The sequence below is a fragment of the Numida meleagris genome, chromosome 6, assembly GCF_002078875.1.
Source record: "Numida meleagris isolate 19003 breed g44 Domestic line chromosome 6, NumMel1.0, whole genome shotgun sequence".
NCBI classification, from domain to species: domain Eukaryota; kingdom Metazoa; phylum Chordata; class Aves; order Galliformes; family Numididae; genus Numida; species Numida meleagris.
The window spans coordinates 27,747,872-27,766,539 of record NC_034414.1 but is presented as its reverse complement, the minus strand read 5'-3'; the positions used below and the strand labels follow the sequence as shown (position 1 = coordinate 27,766,539).

At 37.8% G+C, this 18,668-nt stretch overlaps 1 protein-coding gene across 10 annotated transcripts in view; it reads left to right on the top strand.

Moving 5' to 3' along the window:
* The window catches only part of PCNX1 (pecanex homolog 1), an 84,973-nt gene extending 66,872 nt beyond the window's left edge, over positions 1–18,101 (top strand). For all 10 annotated transcript variants that reach the window (XM_021400997.1, XM_021401000.1, XM_021400999.1 and 7 more), the window contains 13 exons: positions 225–354; positions 1,807–1,865; positions 2,572–2,787; positions 3,219–3,472; positions 4,339–4,569; positions 5,871–5,971; positions 6,669–6,819; positions 7,512–7,742; positions 8,112–8,386; positions 10,005–10,258; positions 11,342–11,778; positions 13,179–13,319; positions 16,448–18,101. In XM_021400997.1, the coding sequence (XP_021256672.1) occupies positions 225–354; positions 1,807–1,865; positions 2,572–2,787; positions 3,219–3,472; positions 4,339–4,569; positions 5,871–5,971; positions 6,669–6,819; positions 7,512–7,742; positions 8,112–8,386; positions 10,005–10,258; positions 11,342–11,778; positions 13,179–13,319; positions 16,448–16,588 (2,621 nt within the window). In that variant the 3' untranslated portion in view covers positions 16,589–18,101. The remainder of the gene's footprint in view (positions 1–224; positions 355–1,806; positions 1,866–2,571; positions 2,788–3,218; positions 3,473–4,338; positions 4,570–5,870; positions 5,972–6,668; positions 6,820–7,511; positions 7,743–8,111; positions 8,387–10,004; positions 10,259–11,341; positions 11,779–13,178; positions 13,320–16,447) is intronic.

The window sequence follows — 18,668 nt, the reverse complement described above, 5'->3', positions numbered from 1 at the left end:
AATTATCTGAAAATTCTACAACAAATACCGTCATGTATTTCTGTTTTCAAAAGCAAACATAATCCTCTTGACAACTGGAGAAACTGTAAAGATACTTTGCTGCACAAAATTTCTTGGAGATTTTTTTTTTACTTATTTGGTGTTGCTGTATACTTCACATATTATTACAGAAGCTTGAAGAAAGTTTTTGCTGCTTTGCTTTCCTTAATCTTGTTATCCTACAGATTCTGCAATGTTATTTGTCCAAGCAGCTGTATCAGCGTTCTTCTCTACTCCTCTGAATCCTTTCCTGGGAAGTGCAATATTTATCACTTCTTATGCCAGACCTGTCAAATTCTGGGAAAGAGACTACAAGTAGGTGAAAAAAGACCTTTAAAGACTGTGTCCTTTGTTTTATTTAAACATGGAACTAAGGCTAAATGAATGTTCACCTTGAAGTGCTGCTATCTTATTTTCCCTGAAGAAGATTGGTTTAGACTGCTGAACTTGTTTCTGAAATAGTGTAGCAATTGTTCTTGTTCTAGCAGCATTTACTTTAGCTTCTTAGGTAATTTCTACTGAGATATACGCAGTTTTGGTGTTGTTTTTTAAGCATCAAAAGTATAGCTTTATAGAGTGCAGTTGTAATCAAAACTTGAGTTTATTTTAAAAAGACTGTTGGGAGAGTACATTAACTGTATTTGACTTCTCTTCATTATTGCCCATTTCTCAGCTAAAACTGGCTAACCTCAATATAAAGTCTTAAAATCCTTATATGATCAAGATGCCATTAGAAGATTATTCATGTCAGATCACCCTCCTGTGTTTTATTTTTCCTAAGTCCCCCATTTTTGACAGAATGTTAGCTATGCTGATTAATTGTTTAAGTGTAGTTGTCACATCTAAAGCTTTGTGATATCTGGCTAAGAAATTAGCTACGCTTAGATCTAAAGCTAAAGATTATTCTGTGACTACATACTGTGTATGGACTTCAGACTTCATTCGTTACTGAGTTATAATGCTATTATAGGCAGAGAATAGACTCATAGAATCACTGAAGTTAGAAAAGACCTTTAAGATTATCCAGTTCAACAGTCCAGCTATCACCAATATTTCCCACTATGCTATTGCCCCCAGTACAACATCTAAATGTTTCTTGAATGCCTCCGTGGACAGTGACTCCACCACTTCCGTGGGTAGCCTGTTCCAGCACCTAACCACTCTTTTGGAAAATGTTTTTCCTAACATTCAACCTGAACTACCCCTGGCGCAACTTTGAGACCATTCCCTCTAGTCCTATTGCTAGTTACATAGTGAAAGAGTCTGACCCCCACCTCAACACAACCTCCTTTCAGGCAGCTGTAAAGAGTGATGAGGTCTACCCTGAGCCTCCTCTTCTCCAGACTGAACAATCCCAGTTCCCTCAGCTGCTGCTCGTAAGGCTTGTGCTTCAGACCCCTCAACAGCTTCATTCCCCTTCTCTGAACATGGTACAGGGCCTCAATGTCTTTCTTGTAGTGAGGGGCCCAAAACTGAACGCAGTACTCGAGGTGCAGTCTCACCAGGGCTGAGTACAGAGGGATGATCACTTCCTTGCTCCTGCTGGCAGTGTTATTTCTGGTATAAGCCAGGATGCCGTTGGCCTTCTTGGCCATCTGGGCTTTTATATATCAGAAGATCGGACTGGCATATAAAATAAGAAGAAAAAAAATTTTTAGAAATATTTCACTGGGAATATTTTTTATCAATTTCTGTTAGTAGTAGTTTATTCCCTTAGATTTTCTTACAATAATAAATTTCATTTAGAACACTTTATTTTAATTTCAGCACAAAGCGTGTGGATCATTCAAATACAAGATTGGCTTCGCAGCTTGATAGAAATCCAGGTAGCTTTCCTAGTCTGGCTTATTTTTATAATGTGTTTTTGTTATGTACTTACACACTCATGAGGAACAAAGGTACAAATGTTTGTTATTTATTGGATTTGTGATCAGTTTGTCCTATGATTTTTTTTCCCAAAACCCACGTGACCTTTCTGTTGTCTCCTATTATTTTTTCCTTCATAATCTTTCTCCTTGCTTCGTTGTTTGTTTCTATACAGTTTTCTTGTTTCCCTTCTACTTCTGTGTGTCTCTGCTTTACTTTTTCTTCATCTATAATCACAGCATTAAGTTGTTATGCTTCTTTATTCTTAAGTAACCAAAAAGCTAAACATTATTTGAGGATGTCTCAATATCATGGTGATGAGACCAGTACAGCAGTCATTACTGAGATACTTTTGTGCATATTTGCTTTTGCACGTTATTGTATGGAATAGATTGGTGAGAGATGTAACAGTTAAACTGAAAGAATGATTTGGAAAATGGAGGAGTAAGAGGGAAAAACTTTGGTCAAAAGTATTAAACTTCACTTTGCAGTTATTTGGAGTAGTTGTCTCAAGATCTGGGGTAGGAGCTGGGGGCACGGGCTTCATAGCCTTGAAACAACACTGTTGTTAAGAAAAATGTAAGACTCAATGTGAATTGATAATTGACATTCCAGCTTGAGTTCTTCTGCAGATGTAGATGATAACCAAAATTCGTCTTCCTGCAGGTTCAGATGATAACAATCTGAATTCAATCTTCTATGAACATTTAACCCGTTCCCTTCAGCACAGCCTATGTGGAGATTTGTTGTTGGGTCGATGGGGAAACTATAGTACTGGGGACTGCTTCATTCTAGCCTCTGACTACCTCAATGCACTAGTACACCTTATAGAGATAGGAAATGGCTTGGTCACCTTCCAACTGAGAGGGCTTGAATTCAGAGGTGAGTGTGTTGTCCTTCCTTAGCTGTCTGTACCACAAACCGGTCTTTTGCTCTGAAAATTTCAGTTATTTTCAGTTCCATCCTGTAAATAATTTGCTTTGAAAATTGAGCTTTGGGGCCTTTTTATGCCCTCCCACCCCTGAGGAAAAATAACCTCTAACAGATATGACACTAAGCCTCCCTTTACTTTTAATGCAACATGGCTATGATAACTGATTCATAATGCTACCTAATTAGAGTATGTGTGATCCTACACTGATAAATTAAACTGTCCAAATCACTTGTACACTGACAGGTGGTTAACTTGGTGTTACAGAAACATAATTGGACTCTAATATGATTTGTAAACACTTGTAAATGCAAGTCAATACTAAAGCAATTGTATGAAGCATTTAACTGTTTGTTTTTTATTTTCTCTCTTCTTTCCTAAGGAACTTATTGTCAGCAAAGAGAAGTAGAGGCCATCACTGAAGGCGTAGAGGAAGATGAAGGTTTCTGTTGCTGTGAACCTGGTCACCTTCCTCACATGCTTTCCTTTAATGCTGCATTTGGGCAGCGTTGGCTGGCTTGGGAAGTGCTTGTGACAAAGTATGTTCTGGAGGGTTATAGTATCACAGACAACAGTGCAGCATCCATGCTTCAAGTCTTTGATCTCCGGAAAATTCTCACTACTTACTATGTGAAGGTATGAGTCAGATAACTACAAACTTTTGGGGACTGGGCTGGACTACAGCTGGGAGTGATCTAATGCCCTGAGCTTCCAATAGTTTTCATGGGTGTGATACAAATTATAGCTGTATGAACAGCTTCATCGAAGGAGGCCAGAGTTTGCTGTACTGCCAATAACTTGATATTTGGATGTAAGAGCAGAAAAATGATCGTGTAGTCTGAACAGAGAGGATGTTTCTTGCTGAAACTGGAGTAGAAACTGAAAGGCTATTACCAAAATGGAGTAGCCATTGTAAATGAAATGGTAACTGGTATGTCTTTCTTGGAGAGGACCAAAGCCATCTCTTTATTTTTGTTTTACTCAGAAAAGGATCCTGTTAAAACTGTAAGTTTTCTATGTAGTCCTTAGATCCCTCATGTGATGTATTTTCCTATTTGTGATCTGTCATGGAAATTTCAAGCTTAAATTTTTCCAAGAGACAGACACACAAAAAGCTTTTCTCCAAAAACGACTGTATTAAGCTGCCTCATCTTTAAATTTAGTATTTTAATTATTTAGAAATATACTATCCATGTTCACTCAATTAAGAATTCCCATTTACTTGTTTTTCTGCAAAGCTATTGAGTCCTGCCCCATTCATTTTGCTTCCTCTTGTTCCTTAAGTGTATACTTTAAAAACCCTTGAAAGTCATTGAAAATATTAATGTCTACAGACCTGTACTGGTTTTTGTGCTGTTGAATTTGTTTCATCTGGGAGCTAAGTAAACTATTGTGTATTATCTTTGTTCATTATCAAGAAAATCTGCAAATGAGTTGAAAAATTTTAGATTAATATTTCTTTATTGCAATACTGACTTGTGAATTTTTAACTACCATTTCAGGGAATCATCTATTATGTCACAACTTCCCCCAAGTTAGAGGAGTGGTTAGCTAATGAGACAATGCAGGAAGGACTGAGGTTGTGCACAGACCGCAATTATGTTGATGTAGACCCAACATTTAACCCCAATATTGATGAAGATTATGACCACCGTCTAGCAGGAATCTCAAGAGAGAGTTTCTGTATGATTTATTTGAACTGGATAGAATACTGCTGCTCTCGAAGAGAAAAGGTAGGTATGAATATGTGAGGATAGGTATTCGTTATTCAAGAATGGTCTCATTTTTTCTTTGTTGCCTCGAATTTGTGTTTTAATACTGATCTTTTAGAAAATAAAAATTTGAAATGTTATTTTGTGTTGATGTTCTGCTCTAGATACATGAATTTTAAATATGTTCTGTAAGTAAGGAAGTGTACGATGTGACCTGTCTGCTAATGCCTTTTCAATTACCAGCTTAAAGGAATCAGCTGAAATTTAGTCAACCATTTATCTGCATAGAGAAGTACGTTTGTAGAATTGATGTTGCATATTTAGATGTTAGTGTTTGCTAATCAACCCTAATATAATCTTGTGACAGGTTTTTATAAGATTGACAACTTTTTAGTTAGTGATCATTACTATAACTTTGCTTTGAAACTGTTGGCTTGTGAAAGGGATTATCCCATATCTAACTCGTTTCCTCTCCAAATCCTCCCACCTTTTAAATAGGAACACAAGTGTGTTTGCAGGAGAATGCTTTTACTGTTCACAAGAAGTTGTATGTACTCTAGTCAAAGAAGCATTTGAAAATTAGCAAGAATTGATTGAGAATAAAGGACAGGAATATAATTTGATTTCACTTACTGCATGAACTATCGGAGGCTTCAGAATTTTTTACTTTTGTAGCTAAACAATTAGGTAGCAACCCATCTTAAAGGAATTAAAGGTTTTTGTAGTCAGATAACAATCAGCAGCCAAAGAAAATCATTTCCTGTTATTAAGTCTCTATTTTGTGAAATGTATTGTGGAGGTATTGAAAATCTCTTAAATGCTGCTACTGTCGTGTGGGTCATTATGTATCCTATACAGCTACATATGGCTTTGAGCTGAGGGTGAGTTCCCCTCAAATAAGCTGTAGTCTGGGCAAGTTTTCAGTTAGCTCAGTATCACATACTCCAAACTAGTAAACAAGAATCCAGCTTATTCACTAAGAATACTTTTGTTGTAATGTCACAGTCTTGCTAAACAACAATTTGCATACAAGATGCACTGTACCAATGAGGGAAGTGCATGTATCCATTCAACTCAGTTTGTCTTATTTAAAATATAAAATGTACATGTCTATCTTGTAAAATATTTGTAAAATATGTAGAATACTTGTAAATTTTTTTTAAAAGGAATTCATAGTGAGAGTCTGAATAGAGTAGCTGGTGGAGTAAGTAGATGCACAAGGCTTGTGTACCTTTGTATGCGTTTGGGTGTTTTATTCCTTAGAGCAGTTTTATGTCAAGTCTTTAACTCCTTCACCTATGCTTTTTTCTTCTTACTGCAAGCCACTGGATTCAAGTAAAGACTCGCCCCTGGTTACACTGTGTTACGGGCTTTGTGTTCTGGGGCGGAGAGCATTGGGGACAGCTTCGCATCATATGTCTAGGTAATAAAATCTTGTTGTAAGCTCTGCTTTCTCAAATTCCCTCTGAGATCCTAGATTACGTGTTGGATGAGTACCTCTTCAAGAAAGATGATGATAGTTAACTTCATCCTTCCTTAAACTGGGCAGATAAGCTATGTGAGCTGTCTTCATTATAACAGCCAGTGAAATATAACCAAAGAGCAGCACATGAGGGGGGACTGGAATTTGAGCATTTTGTTTTACAGAACAATGAAAGGTGAGCATTCTGATGTGGGTAAGCTCCAGTGATAACTGATGGAAAAAACTCAAAATTGATTGAGTTCTGAAAGTAAAAGCTATTTTACTTCAGTTTGATGGAAATGTTCTTCTAAGTACCAGTGAGCTTCCCCATGATGATCTTGGAGATATGCAGTCACAAAAGTCATCAGAGCATTTTCTTTTAATAATCTTCAGAATAAAAACAGGCATTCTATAGAGTTCCTGTTTACTTCAGTCCATGTAAATACAATCTCTTGCATATATGGTTTATTCATCTTGACTTCAGTGCATGTAGACACCTAGTGTCAAGGCTTGGCTTACACACATGCTCACTTGTATGTTCCCTTCAGTCTTCTCTCTTCTTTATAGAGAAGAACGGTACGCCTTTCTGTACAGCTTAGTATCTTATTTTATTCATTATAACTATGAACAAATTTGTGGGATTTTTTTTCCTCAACAGTAATCTGGAATCCTTCTTGTATGGCTTGCATGCCCTATTTAAGGGCGACTTCCGTATATCTTCAATTAGAGATGAGTGGATCTTTGCTGACATGGAATTGCTGAGGAAAGTAGTGGTTCCTGGAATACGAATGTCACTTAAACTACATCAGGTGAGGAATTTGACAGAAAGCTGACTCCAGTTTTTTTTATTCTTGCATGTTCTTTCTTTTAAAGGTAAAGTGCTGGGAGAGGGACACTCAGCTTTTATTACTTGCTTTAGATGATCATTATTTTTTTCCCCCTAAAGAGATGTCTAAAAGAAGATATGTAGACAGATAACGGGTGTACGTAAGGACAACCAGCACATCTTGTCCAATGTCATTGTCAAACCTTACTGCTGAGATACCAGATCCAAGTTTCCCGGAAAATTAGGAAGATATTAGAATTAGAAATTAGAATACATAGCTTCAGAAAAAAGAGGAGGAAAATAAAAGGGAAAGGGCACGTGACAGAGGAGGCAAACAACTGAAAGTGAGTGAATGTCCTGTCGTGTCTTTTGTCCCTAGATGTTCTGGGCCTGACCAGATGGGACTTTAAGCAAACTGGTCTAGTGGAATGTGTCCTTGCGTATGACAGGAGGATTGGAACTAGGTTGTCTTAAAGGTCCCTTCCAGTCTAAACTGTTCTGTGATTCTGCAAGTCTAGTGTAAAATTCAGCTGAATAAATAATAGGCTGATCCTTTCAATCATTCCTTTTTAAGTTAAAGGAAGCAAACTTTTCCTGAGGTGCAAGTTGTTTGCTTTTTATACATAGTTACATCTGAAATATCAATCATAATTTACCAAATGTTCTTGGAAACAGGATCACTTCACTTCTCCAGATGAATATGATGATCCTTCTGTTCTCTATGAAGCCATAACAACCCATGAAGAAAATCTAGTTATAGCACATGAAGGGGACCCTGCTTGGCGGAGTGCTGTTCTTTCCAATTCTCCTTCCCTCCTTGCTCTGCGCCATGTGATGGATGATGGCACCAACGAATACAAAATTATTATGCTGAATAAGCGCTATCTCAGTTTCAGGGTCATTAAGGTAAGCTTTGTGTCTATTCCACAATGGTATAATTAAGATATTCTGCTACATACTTTAACTCAAATAATTACTTTGTTGTTACTGGCCTGTCACTGCTGGGGCAGCTTCTTCTGTAGTAGAAGTGTTTCATCAGAAAATCAGTTCCTGACTTCAAATGTTTTATTTCTCATTCAGTTCTTATGCTTGTTTTATTCTTCCTGCTGCAGCCTGTGTCCATCAGGTCAGCCCTTTAGTGAATATGAATGGTTGTAGTTCTGTAGTGCAATAACACATACGCGTGTAAAAGTCTATGTAAGGCAAAGCAGCCTAGTCACGTTTCACTTTCTGACGCAGTATTTCTACTTGGCTTCTGCCATTTATGTTTTGTAGGTGAATAAGGAGTGCGTGCGTGGCCTGTGGGCAGGGCAACAGCAGGAGCTTGTCTTCCTGCGTAATCGCAATCCAGAAAGAGGAAGCATCCAAAACGCGAAACAAGCTCTGAGGAACATGATCAACTCCTCCTGTGACCAGCCAATAGGATACCCAATCTATGTCTCACCTTTGACTACATCCTATTCAGATAGTCATGAACAGCTTAAGGAGATTCTTGGAGGAGCTATCAGCTTAGGAAATATCAGAAACTTTATAGTGTCTACGTGGCATAGGTGAGCTGAGAAAATGAGTATATATTTGTGCTCTCATATGTCATTAACTAGTCTCATACATGCTAACCAGGGCATAATTTTATAGTATTCAGTTGCATGCAAATAAATAAGTCTTGACTTTTATTTCAAGCACATCTGTAGAATATAGCAAGTGCTCTGGCACAAGGAGTTAACCTTGAAGGCTTGTAAATATTAAACCACAAACTGAGTGACAGCGAAGAAAAACTTAGAGGTTAAAGTTTGTGTGCAAGTATTACAATTACAGTTCTAATGTCAGGTCCAATAACAAACAGCAGTGCAACTTCTGCCTTACTTTTTTTGTTATCATTACTTTCATTACTTTTGCTGTCTTCACTAGGGTTTCTGTCACACAGTGTGCAGGCGTAAATATTTATGTTGGTATGCTCATGCACAGTAATTCAAACTTCAGTTATTGTTCAAAGTTATAATGTATAATATATGTTTATCATGTATGTCAGAGCTAGAATACGCAACTACTAGTGATGTTACTATAATCCACTCTGCGTATGACCTTCAGTAAAAAAAAAAAATACAGCCATGCTGTATTTTGTAGGCCATAAGAACGTTTACTTCACTTCTGGCTCCATATGACTGTGGCTGTAAAAGCAATCATGGCAGCTTTGTGTGGCATTCGAAAACATTTCCTTTCCCGTTTCAGGAGTTGGTCCCATAGTTGGAACAGTCCTCTTGCTTTTCTGATGGTCATACTTACACAGACATCTACAGCACATCTAAACAGAACATACTGTGTCGCCTCAGAATGTGCTGCATTTACTGTAGTCTGTGGCATATGTCTTCTGTCACCGTCTGCTTGTCTGACATGTGGGTAGAGCAACAGGTGAAAGTATAACACAGAACAGTATTTGGATTCAAGCTGTTCTGGATCCCAGGGGCAAAGGGGGGGGAAAAAAAAGGAAAGGATTTTGTGGTGTATTTTGAGTGGGACCAACAGAAATAACAAAAAGTAGGAATTGAAAGGAAGAAGGTACATGCTGTGTTGTGTGTCTGTCTGAGGTTTACCAATGCAAACAATACAGTGAGAACCCTGTATGAGTATACTTTGAAAATGTTGGTTGCCATCCGAACATTCAAAATTCATGATTCAAATAATTGCAACGTGTACTGTAAAATTAAAACTATGATTATGTTACTGAAGATAACAAGATACCAAATTAAAAAAAAAATTCTTGCTCATCTAAATAGATAAAAGGTTTTGCTGCATGAGACTATGTGTATGTCTAGTATGTTAAGGAGCATAAATTTACTAAACTGTTGCAAAATAACCAAGATATTCTTCCAGCGCTTTGTATTTAGAACTATTGATTCTGAGGTGACTTCTTTTTCTTCTCACTCCCCCAAAGCTGTTTTATCTGATGGCTTGTTTTATCATAACCATTATTTGAATAACTGTCATGAAGAAAATTACAATTTCCTGGAAAGCAATGTTTATATTTGCAAAGCCTGTTTTGAGAAAATGGCATTCTCTAAAAAATCTGATTAAAAAAACCTGACTTTATAGACCATGCTGAGTGTAGCATTTCTTAGATTCCTTATATTCAGATGATGTGACTTAATGTTAATTGCATTGTGTTTTCAGACTAAGGAAAGGTTGTGGAGCTGGCTGTAACAGTGGTGGAAATATTGAAGATTCTGATGCTGGAGGTGGGGCTTCTTGCACAAGTAACAATGCCACTATCAATGAGTCGCAGAGCAGCATGTCGCAAGGAGGAGTGAATGCACCTGCAGGGCAGGGACCTGGAGCAGTACAGCACCCTCCTGTGGCACCTCATCCCGGGGCTCATCCCACAGCTCTTCCTGCAGCTCATCCACCAACTCATCCATCCACTCTGGGTAATGTTAAAATACAACTATAACAATATTTTTACAAGTACAATCCTATAGCCAGAACCGGCCTCTCTACTTCTTGGGTCTGGCCTAGGCTAAAAGAAAAGACAAAACACACAAACCTTGATTGTTTTATTAACACCTGCTTGGGTTCCTCTCACACTACAGTGCTGTTTTGTGCAATGGAAAGTTCCCAAACAGAGATTTAACCTGTAGAAGTTTAGCTAGGCTAGCAAAACAGGCTACATAACTTTTTGCAACAAACCTCTACAGATTGATTCATCTTTTGACTTCTGTCGTATTGACTGCTAACATTAAGCTTGCTGTTTTTCTAATGTCTTCTTATTTTTTTTGTTTATATACTGGAGTGGATCATCTATCTCCACTGTATTTTAGCTGAATCCTAACAGAATCTGTGCTGATCTGAAACTAGTGAGGCAATAAGCAGTAAAACTGAGAAAAAGCTTTCCAAATACTGCCTTCGCTCAAAGAATATAAACATGTATCTAGCTGAACATACTGGATTTTTTCTTTATGTAACATGAGTACCTCTGCAGCTCTGAAGAGTTTATACAAGTTGTTAGTTTAGGAATGTCACTAAACAATATTCATAAACTATTTTTTTACATTAAAATTTTCTTAATGCTTACATCTTTTGCTCTAATGTTTTCTGATCCAGTCTGAGTCTTGAACAACCTTTCTAGCATATTAAGAAAGAATACTTGCATTCCGAAACACTGACATCTCTATCTCCTATACTGTCTTCAGTATTGGGAGCTTAGATGTTGATGCTAAGAAGCAAACAGCTAATGTGGTGAGAGCAAGGCTGAAGCATTTTTTGAGTGATTTGTCTCACAAGGATTGTGGATAGAACAGAACATGAGATTCTGTGATAAAATGAATGAAACATACTCAGATGCTCTGCTACATTAAGTGCAAGATACCTTCTCCTACAATACCATTGTTTTAGATAGGGTTGATTAGACCCATCAGTTTTGTATCTAATTGCTGAAACAGTTGTATATCATAAATCTAATGTGTGTGGGAGGCTTTATGAGACTTTCCTGATTCTGTATCTTTTATTTTTAGGCACCAGTCACAGCTCTCACTCTGTGCAGTCGAGCCTTGTGAGACATTCCCCTGCCCGTGCCTCGGTAGCTAGCCATTCATCTTATTGCTACGGCAGTCGTCATTCATCTCTTCGCACATCCACAACAGGCTTTGTGCCTTGTCGGCGCTCTTCCACCAGTCAGATATCCCTTCGTAACCTCCCATCATCCATCCAGTCCCGCCTATCTATGGTGAACCAAATGGAACCTACTGGCCAGTCTGGAGTCAGCATGCAGCACGGTCTGCCCTCTTCCAGCAGCTCCAGCCAAAGCATCCCAGCCTGTAAACAGCATGCCCTTGTGGGCTTTCTAGGGACAGAAGGAGGGAGTAATGCAGCTGAAACTCAGTCAGCTGGTAATGCAAGCCCTGCAAATCAAATGCAAGCCAAAAAGGATGATGTTATTTACAGAATCCAGGTGAATAGTCCAGAAGAAAAAGTTAACCTAAACTTCCTTAGTCGTGTGCTTTTGTTAGCGTTATCTTGTGTGTTGCTGAAATCATGACTTTTAAGTACATGCACAGTCTGATATGCATCTGTATACAATAGGTGTGCAGTTACAACTGGAGAACTAATGTAAGGAAATGCTTTTCTGGACAAGCACCCTTGCTGCATGTTTAGACATCTCTGTTTATATTACTTACTTTATTTTCCTATTGTACAGACTCGAGAATGTCAGCTGAAATCAGTTTTTCTTCATGCTTAGTCTGGTTTTATTCATGACAATGCATAAAGCTAAAGAGCTTAACCTGCAGGACTGAAAGCAACTAGTGTTCTTTTCTACCGAGTAGGTTGTCCTCAAAAACAGGTGTAAAAAATGCTGTTGCTTTCATTTTACATATGTACGTGTTCTGTTGTTATTGCAAAGCTGGCTTACTGAACAGCAAACAGTATTCCATTGACTAAGTTAAGGCTGCCAATAATTAGCAGTTCTGTGAAAAATCCAGAAATATTCTTGCTCTTGTAGCTTTCAGTAACTGCACATATGTGTTCTTGGCAGTATATTACTGGGAAAGTCCAAAAAGTATTTAATAGGTCGTATCATGACAAACCTGACTTCATTGCTGACATCACCTCATTTTAGAATAAATTGCATCCTTAGTCATAGTTAACGAAGTTAGGTAACGTGGATGAAGTTAACTAACTTTGCAGGTTTCTGCTTAGTAGCTTTTGTTTGCAGACAAGGGTACTTCTATGAAACTGTTTAGTTCCTTTGCGTGAGGAAGGCGCAGACAAGGTTGCTGTATGCCATGAGATATTGGGTGTTACACAGTTCTCTTCCTCCATAAATAGGAGGTCTTCAGGAGTTTTCTTCTGCTGTTCCTGTAGAAAGGCCAGTTAACTTCAAAACACTGGGTGGATCACAACAAACCATGCTAGTAGGAAAATAGCTTCTCAGCCTACTAGTGAATTCTCTAAGCCCATGTTTCTTAAGGTTTAATTATCTAAGAAGCGATGAGCCAGCCCTAACAGTTTGTCATCACTAAACTCTTCCCTGCTGCTAGACCATGTGCTGCCATTGTGTATTTTGAGCTAGCTTGGACCCTTCTGTGGACCAGTGTAACTGAAAGAAGGACTGGGGAAGGGAGCTGGGCAGCAGTGAGCCAGTATATTGTCAGCTGTGTCTGAAACCACAGCCCAATTTCCACAATTTCTGCTGATCAAGTATTTTTAGAGCTTGGGTTTGCCGCATCGAAATCGCTTTTTGATTTCTGTGTGGTCAAGTCAGTTCCATGCAAATATGCAAAAGGTTACAGTTAATCCCGGTCTTTTAAATTTTGGCTGAACTAACAGTCAAAACTCAATTCCTACTTGTAGTTAATGGATCCCAGTCAAGTACTGGAAGGGATCAACGTGTCAAAAAGGAAAGAGCTGCAGTGGCCAGATGAGGTGATACGGCTAAAAGCTGGAAGAAACAGCTGGAAAGACTGGAGTCCTCAGGAAGGCATGGAAGGCCATGTAAGTTTTTCTGTTTAGAAGTTGACAAGCTAATTTATTTAAAAGAAAAAAAGAAGTGTCTTGACGAGGCAGTCTGCCTGGGTGTCAAGGCTAATGACGTGCTAGTAGTAAGCTGGATCAGCAGCTGTCTTCTAAGTCAGTGTTGCTGGATGTTCTAGAATCCTAATTTGGAGCAGAAGAATATTTCTGCAACCGTATTGAAAAGATACAAGATGATTCAAATGTTGTCAGCCACTTCTCCTTCCTTGCCTTCTTCCAGCTCTTGTCATGAACTGTTACCTCAGGCATTGTGCTTACTCATCCAGCCTTCGTTTTCCTTTCCTTAAACTGTCAATCCCTTAGAAAATACTGAAGGTCAATTTGCCAACCAGTCTTTAATTGAATGGTTAAAAGTATCTGGTTTTTAAATTGCTCTGAAAATTGAGCCAAATTATCTTTGTGTTTTTGTTTTGTAATAAGTACTTAATAGACGTTTCCTTTATGAAGGAAATATGCTATAACTAAAACTTGCAAAAGCATATGACTTGAAACTCAGTCTCACTTTTCCCTAGGGATGTTATATCTGCATATGAAAATAAAAATTCACTGATTAGTTGGAAAACATCTCCCATTATAGATTCTTCTAGTTTTTTACCCAAGGCATACTGTTTATAGATCTTCTCGTCTAAAAATTATGCAGTGAGTATTCTTCCAGTGGTAAATAGTACAAGGTAAGAGTTGCTGACTTTGTACCTGCATTGGCTTACTGATGCCACTGTATTTTCACTTTGAATATGTCAGTTTTGATACTTAATAAGAATAATCTTTTGATAATCTGCTTATTTCAACTGGAGATGTCATTCAAATAGTGGATACAGGAGCTTTACATTAAGGTAGATTTGGAATATATTGTTATATGTATCTGAAGGAAGGGCTCTGAAATCAAGTTCCTTCAACAGATTCAACTCTATCACAGTTGACCACCCTAAGGACTAACTTGTAGGACTAACTTATATGTAACATCTAGGAGAATGCTGTTGTAAATATTCATAATTAATTTGGGTTTAGACAGTATGCTTTTTGAGGTTTCCTTATTAGCTACTGCAGATAAATAATGCCATAAGGATGATGAATGTAAAAGGTCAAATTGAAATGTGTTCTGGAATCATGAGTCCTGTTGCTCAACACTGGACAGTTGTTTTTCATTTCTGTAGTTCTGCAGTTTGTCTTGCAAGTTGCAGCATGCTGATGTACGATGACTGTTAACAGAAAGATTGAGAGTGTTTCTTGTCCATTATTGGTGCAGTATACTGGCAGGGTTTTAGAAGAGCGTCTTTTAACCTTGGATGATCTGGTGCTTTTTCCCTTTCTTCTTATGTATGATTGGGAGGAATGGATTTAACTTGTATGACAGTTTCTGCTGCTTGTATTAAGCATACATCATCAGTAAATCCATTACTTAGGACAGTCTTCCCTTTCTAATCCTGCACCTTCTGCAAATGCACAGAACTGATTCTTACGTGCTGGGTTGCTGCCCATCATGCAGTCTACCAGCCAAAGCATTGTTATGTCAGCGTCCTTGTATGAAGTTCAACGTCAGAAAAACTCATTCTCTGGTACCTATGTAACAATTATGGCCACATTCTGAGTGGCATATAGACCTCACTACTGCATAAAAAGGGAAAAGCAGTAGTCAAAAGCAGAAGAAAGCAAAAGAGGAAGTGGAACAGATTGGTTAAAGACAAGAACAAAGAGAAAATGGATGAGAAACAGCCACATTGTTCCTTGTTGTTTTTTTTTGTTGCTGTGGGGTTTTTTGTTGGTTTTTTTTTTTTTGCATAGGGATATGGGATTTGGGAATTGAATTATAACAGGTTTTGAGTCATCATAATAAAAATAGGTATTTGTTCTGTATCTGGTTTCTTGAGCTGTAAAAGCATCAAAATGTGTTCTGACTATTGTGAGGAGTAGGGTAGGTTGCACTGATCCTCACGGCTTTAAGACCCTTAGTTAATACTCATCTAAGGGTGATTGTAAAGGAGAGGCTTCAAGTTTGTGAATACTATGTATTCTCAGTTGTTAAAAAAATTCTCTATTATGTTGAAAAAGCACTTTTCCTAACTTTGCTTTTTATTTTGCTAAGTTTTGCTAGTATATTCGCTACACAAAAACACTGTAGGGCTTCTTCAAGGAAATGAAATTTAGCCATCTTTCTTTAGATTGGAGCTCCTTCTTTTTCCAGGAATTTAATGTTAAGGTATATTCGGCATTATGTTTCTATGTGCTAGAGAGCTTTTGTTTTTTTTCCCTAACACTGACATGCACAAGACAACCCCAAAGATTCTTATCAGCTCGTTGGTATCTGAAGACATTATTTTGTGTGTGATCAGTCATAGAAAATATTAAATCAATTAAATAAATGTCAGTCATTATGTAACAGATGGTAAAACTGACTGTGAGTTACAGTTGATGTACAGTTTGTACATACACGCACTTAGTTTCTAAGGAGCCTTGATATTCAGGCCTTTGGAGTAATAGGCTGCCATTGACTATATCAAAGGTGCTAGTTTTATGTTGGACAGCAAGGATGTAGTATTTGGACTTGTCTGGGAAATGCTTTGTGTCTGAGGGTGGTATATTCCTATTCTCACTCAATACAACAGCATTTCTCTTCGTAAAAAATTTTTAAATTATTTTATATTATCTCTGAGTAAGATAGTTTTACAGATTTTACACCTAACTCCTGATAAACTATAGTTCTGTGCCGTTGTGTGTTGCAGAATGCCAAGATGCTTTAGAAGTATTGCAACTTCAAAATTATTATTTCAAAATATTCTTAATCTGTGTGTGTACAGTTTTTTCCAATTGTTATTTACTTGCATAATCTGTTCAGATCTGATTTGGCTCAGGTTGTGTTAAAACACAAATCCAGGGCTGACTGCCCTTTGGAAAGCTGCAGATCTCCAGCAAGACTGAGACAAATAGCTAATCAGTGGGCATGTGATCACAGAAAAATGAGCAGCTAAGTCAGTATAGCCCTTGTGCTGTTACTCCCTTTGCCTTGCAAGGGCCCTGAATTATCAGCTGCAACTTTGAAATGACAGCTGTTCCTATGAAACTCATGTTCTCTTTTACTCTATTTTTTCCAGGTGATTCACCGCTGGGTGCCTTGCAGCAGAGATCCAAGTAGTCGGTCCCACATAGATAAGACCATCCTGCTGGTTCAAATTGAAGATAAATACGTTGCTGTTGTTGAAACTGGAGTCCTTGAACTTGGGGCTGAAGTGTAAATCTCTGAGACTTAAACTTCCCCTTCTCCAACGATTCAGAAAAGAGAAGGGTCCAGAAGCAGCAGCTCCCAGGACGTAAAACTTTGGTCCAGTCGTAGGAGAGGACTTGAATCACAGATTTGTCTAAGTCCTTTTCCCCAAATAAACAAATGTAAGAAATTTTTAAGTTGTTAGCTGCTGAAGAAACATTTGCATGAAGGATAGATTTGTTGAGACATATCTTTTTGTTTATAAATTTTGTTTATGCATTGTGTAATGCTTTAAATCAACAAACTTTTCAGTTCTAAGATCAGAGCACCTCATATTTTTCTAATTGTTTTTGCCAAAAATTGCCATGTCTTGTCACAGAGTGTGTGGAATTCATCCACCTTATTTTAAAGAAATTGACTACAAACATTCAGTTTGGTGAAACACAGTGTAAAGGTTTCAGGAGTGGCAAGAAGAGACTGAACAGATGTATAGATTCTTATTCCTTATGAGCTAAAACATTAATGAGAACTGCACTAATTTTTTACAGCAATGCACTAAAAACAACCCTGAGATTGCTGAGAACATTTATTTATATATATAAATATAAGTATATAAAATACCATTATTTAAATTGCCTTTGGGATTAATCCCCTCCCTCTCCATATACATGTTGATGGTAAGGGCTGTGCCATGGGTTTGGTTCTATGTTCTGTATTTCGTACAAGTGCATTTGCTGCATCCTCTTCACAATAAATGGTAAAATAAGAAATACCTAGACATGTACCTGAGTATCCCTGTACTACATCAGAATCTATTGTGGCAATGGTACCTCAAATCTATACAACACATCCAGCTTTAAAAGTGGACCTGAGTACACTATCTTTCATCTGTCCTCCCTTAGCTAGCTTAAGCTACCTTGCTTCTTTACACCCAGAACTGGCTAAGTTGTTTCATTGGCTCTTTTCTGGCAGATAGTTGAGTTCTGTAGGGGAGATACTTGAAGGTTTTTTTTATTCCATCCAATTAAAAAAAAAAAAAAACTTAAAAAAAAAAACCTTTTAAAAGGCTTTTATAGAAGGCACAGCCCTAAACTTGTATCACTTCTTCTGCCACCTTGCCTTTTCTTTCCCTTTAGTCTTCATTCTTTTCTATGACTTGAATTTTATTTTCTGTGATTATACATTCTATGTAAGTGTAATTTGAGTATTTATAACTGTGAAGTTGAATTATTCATGTGTTACATATCCTAGGTTTTATTGTATTTTTTTAAATGTGTGTATTCAGGGAAACAAGTAACTCAGAACTACCGTGGGAGTGTGAGAGGGAAACTGGTTTGGTTTTGACTTGCGGTTCCTATGACTCCTTTTAATCCACAAGAAAAAAAATGTACCTATTGTGATTGTTTCCTGTTTCTGATCTGTAATTATGTAGGATTCTGTGCAGAATCTGCACACAGTCCTAGCTTTTGAGAGCAGCCATCTTCTTCCCAGTCACCTCTGCTTCTTTCTAAATAATGTAATTGGAAGAGACTTCTGATATACCACAGAGGTGTGGTTGTAATTTTTTCTCAGAGAAACCCTGTCCATTACGTACCTAATGTAAGAGTGAAGTTATATGGGATGAGGGAGGGGGGAAAAAAAAAACGAAGAAACGGCTATTTAAAAATTTTTGGTGTTCTGACTCAAGTTGCTGTATGCTTGCTAGCTACAGAAGGGTAATTCTGTGTGCCTGGTAGCTAGACAATTGTTAAAACTTCCAGTGAATTATACTGGGGCCTTGCTTACATTGTACACTATGCAAACTTGTGCTCCAAGTGCTGTGCACTCTGCAGATGCATATTACTAGTTGCTGTATGTGTGTGCAGTTCTTCTTGGTAGAAGCGCACAGTTCTGGATCTGCCACCAGTGAAATAGTCTTGCTGTTCCACGTCACTCGTCATATGTGCACATAGTATAGTTGAATTCATCTGCCGTGTATCTGGAAGTGTAGTACAGTAAGTGAACTTTGGTCAGTAGTCTGGGAATTCTGCTGTCAGGAAGGAAGAACATTTGTATGTTTTAGTTTGAAGATGTTTTGGATAGGATTTTATTCTGTGTCTTTCCCCATAGGT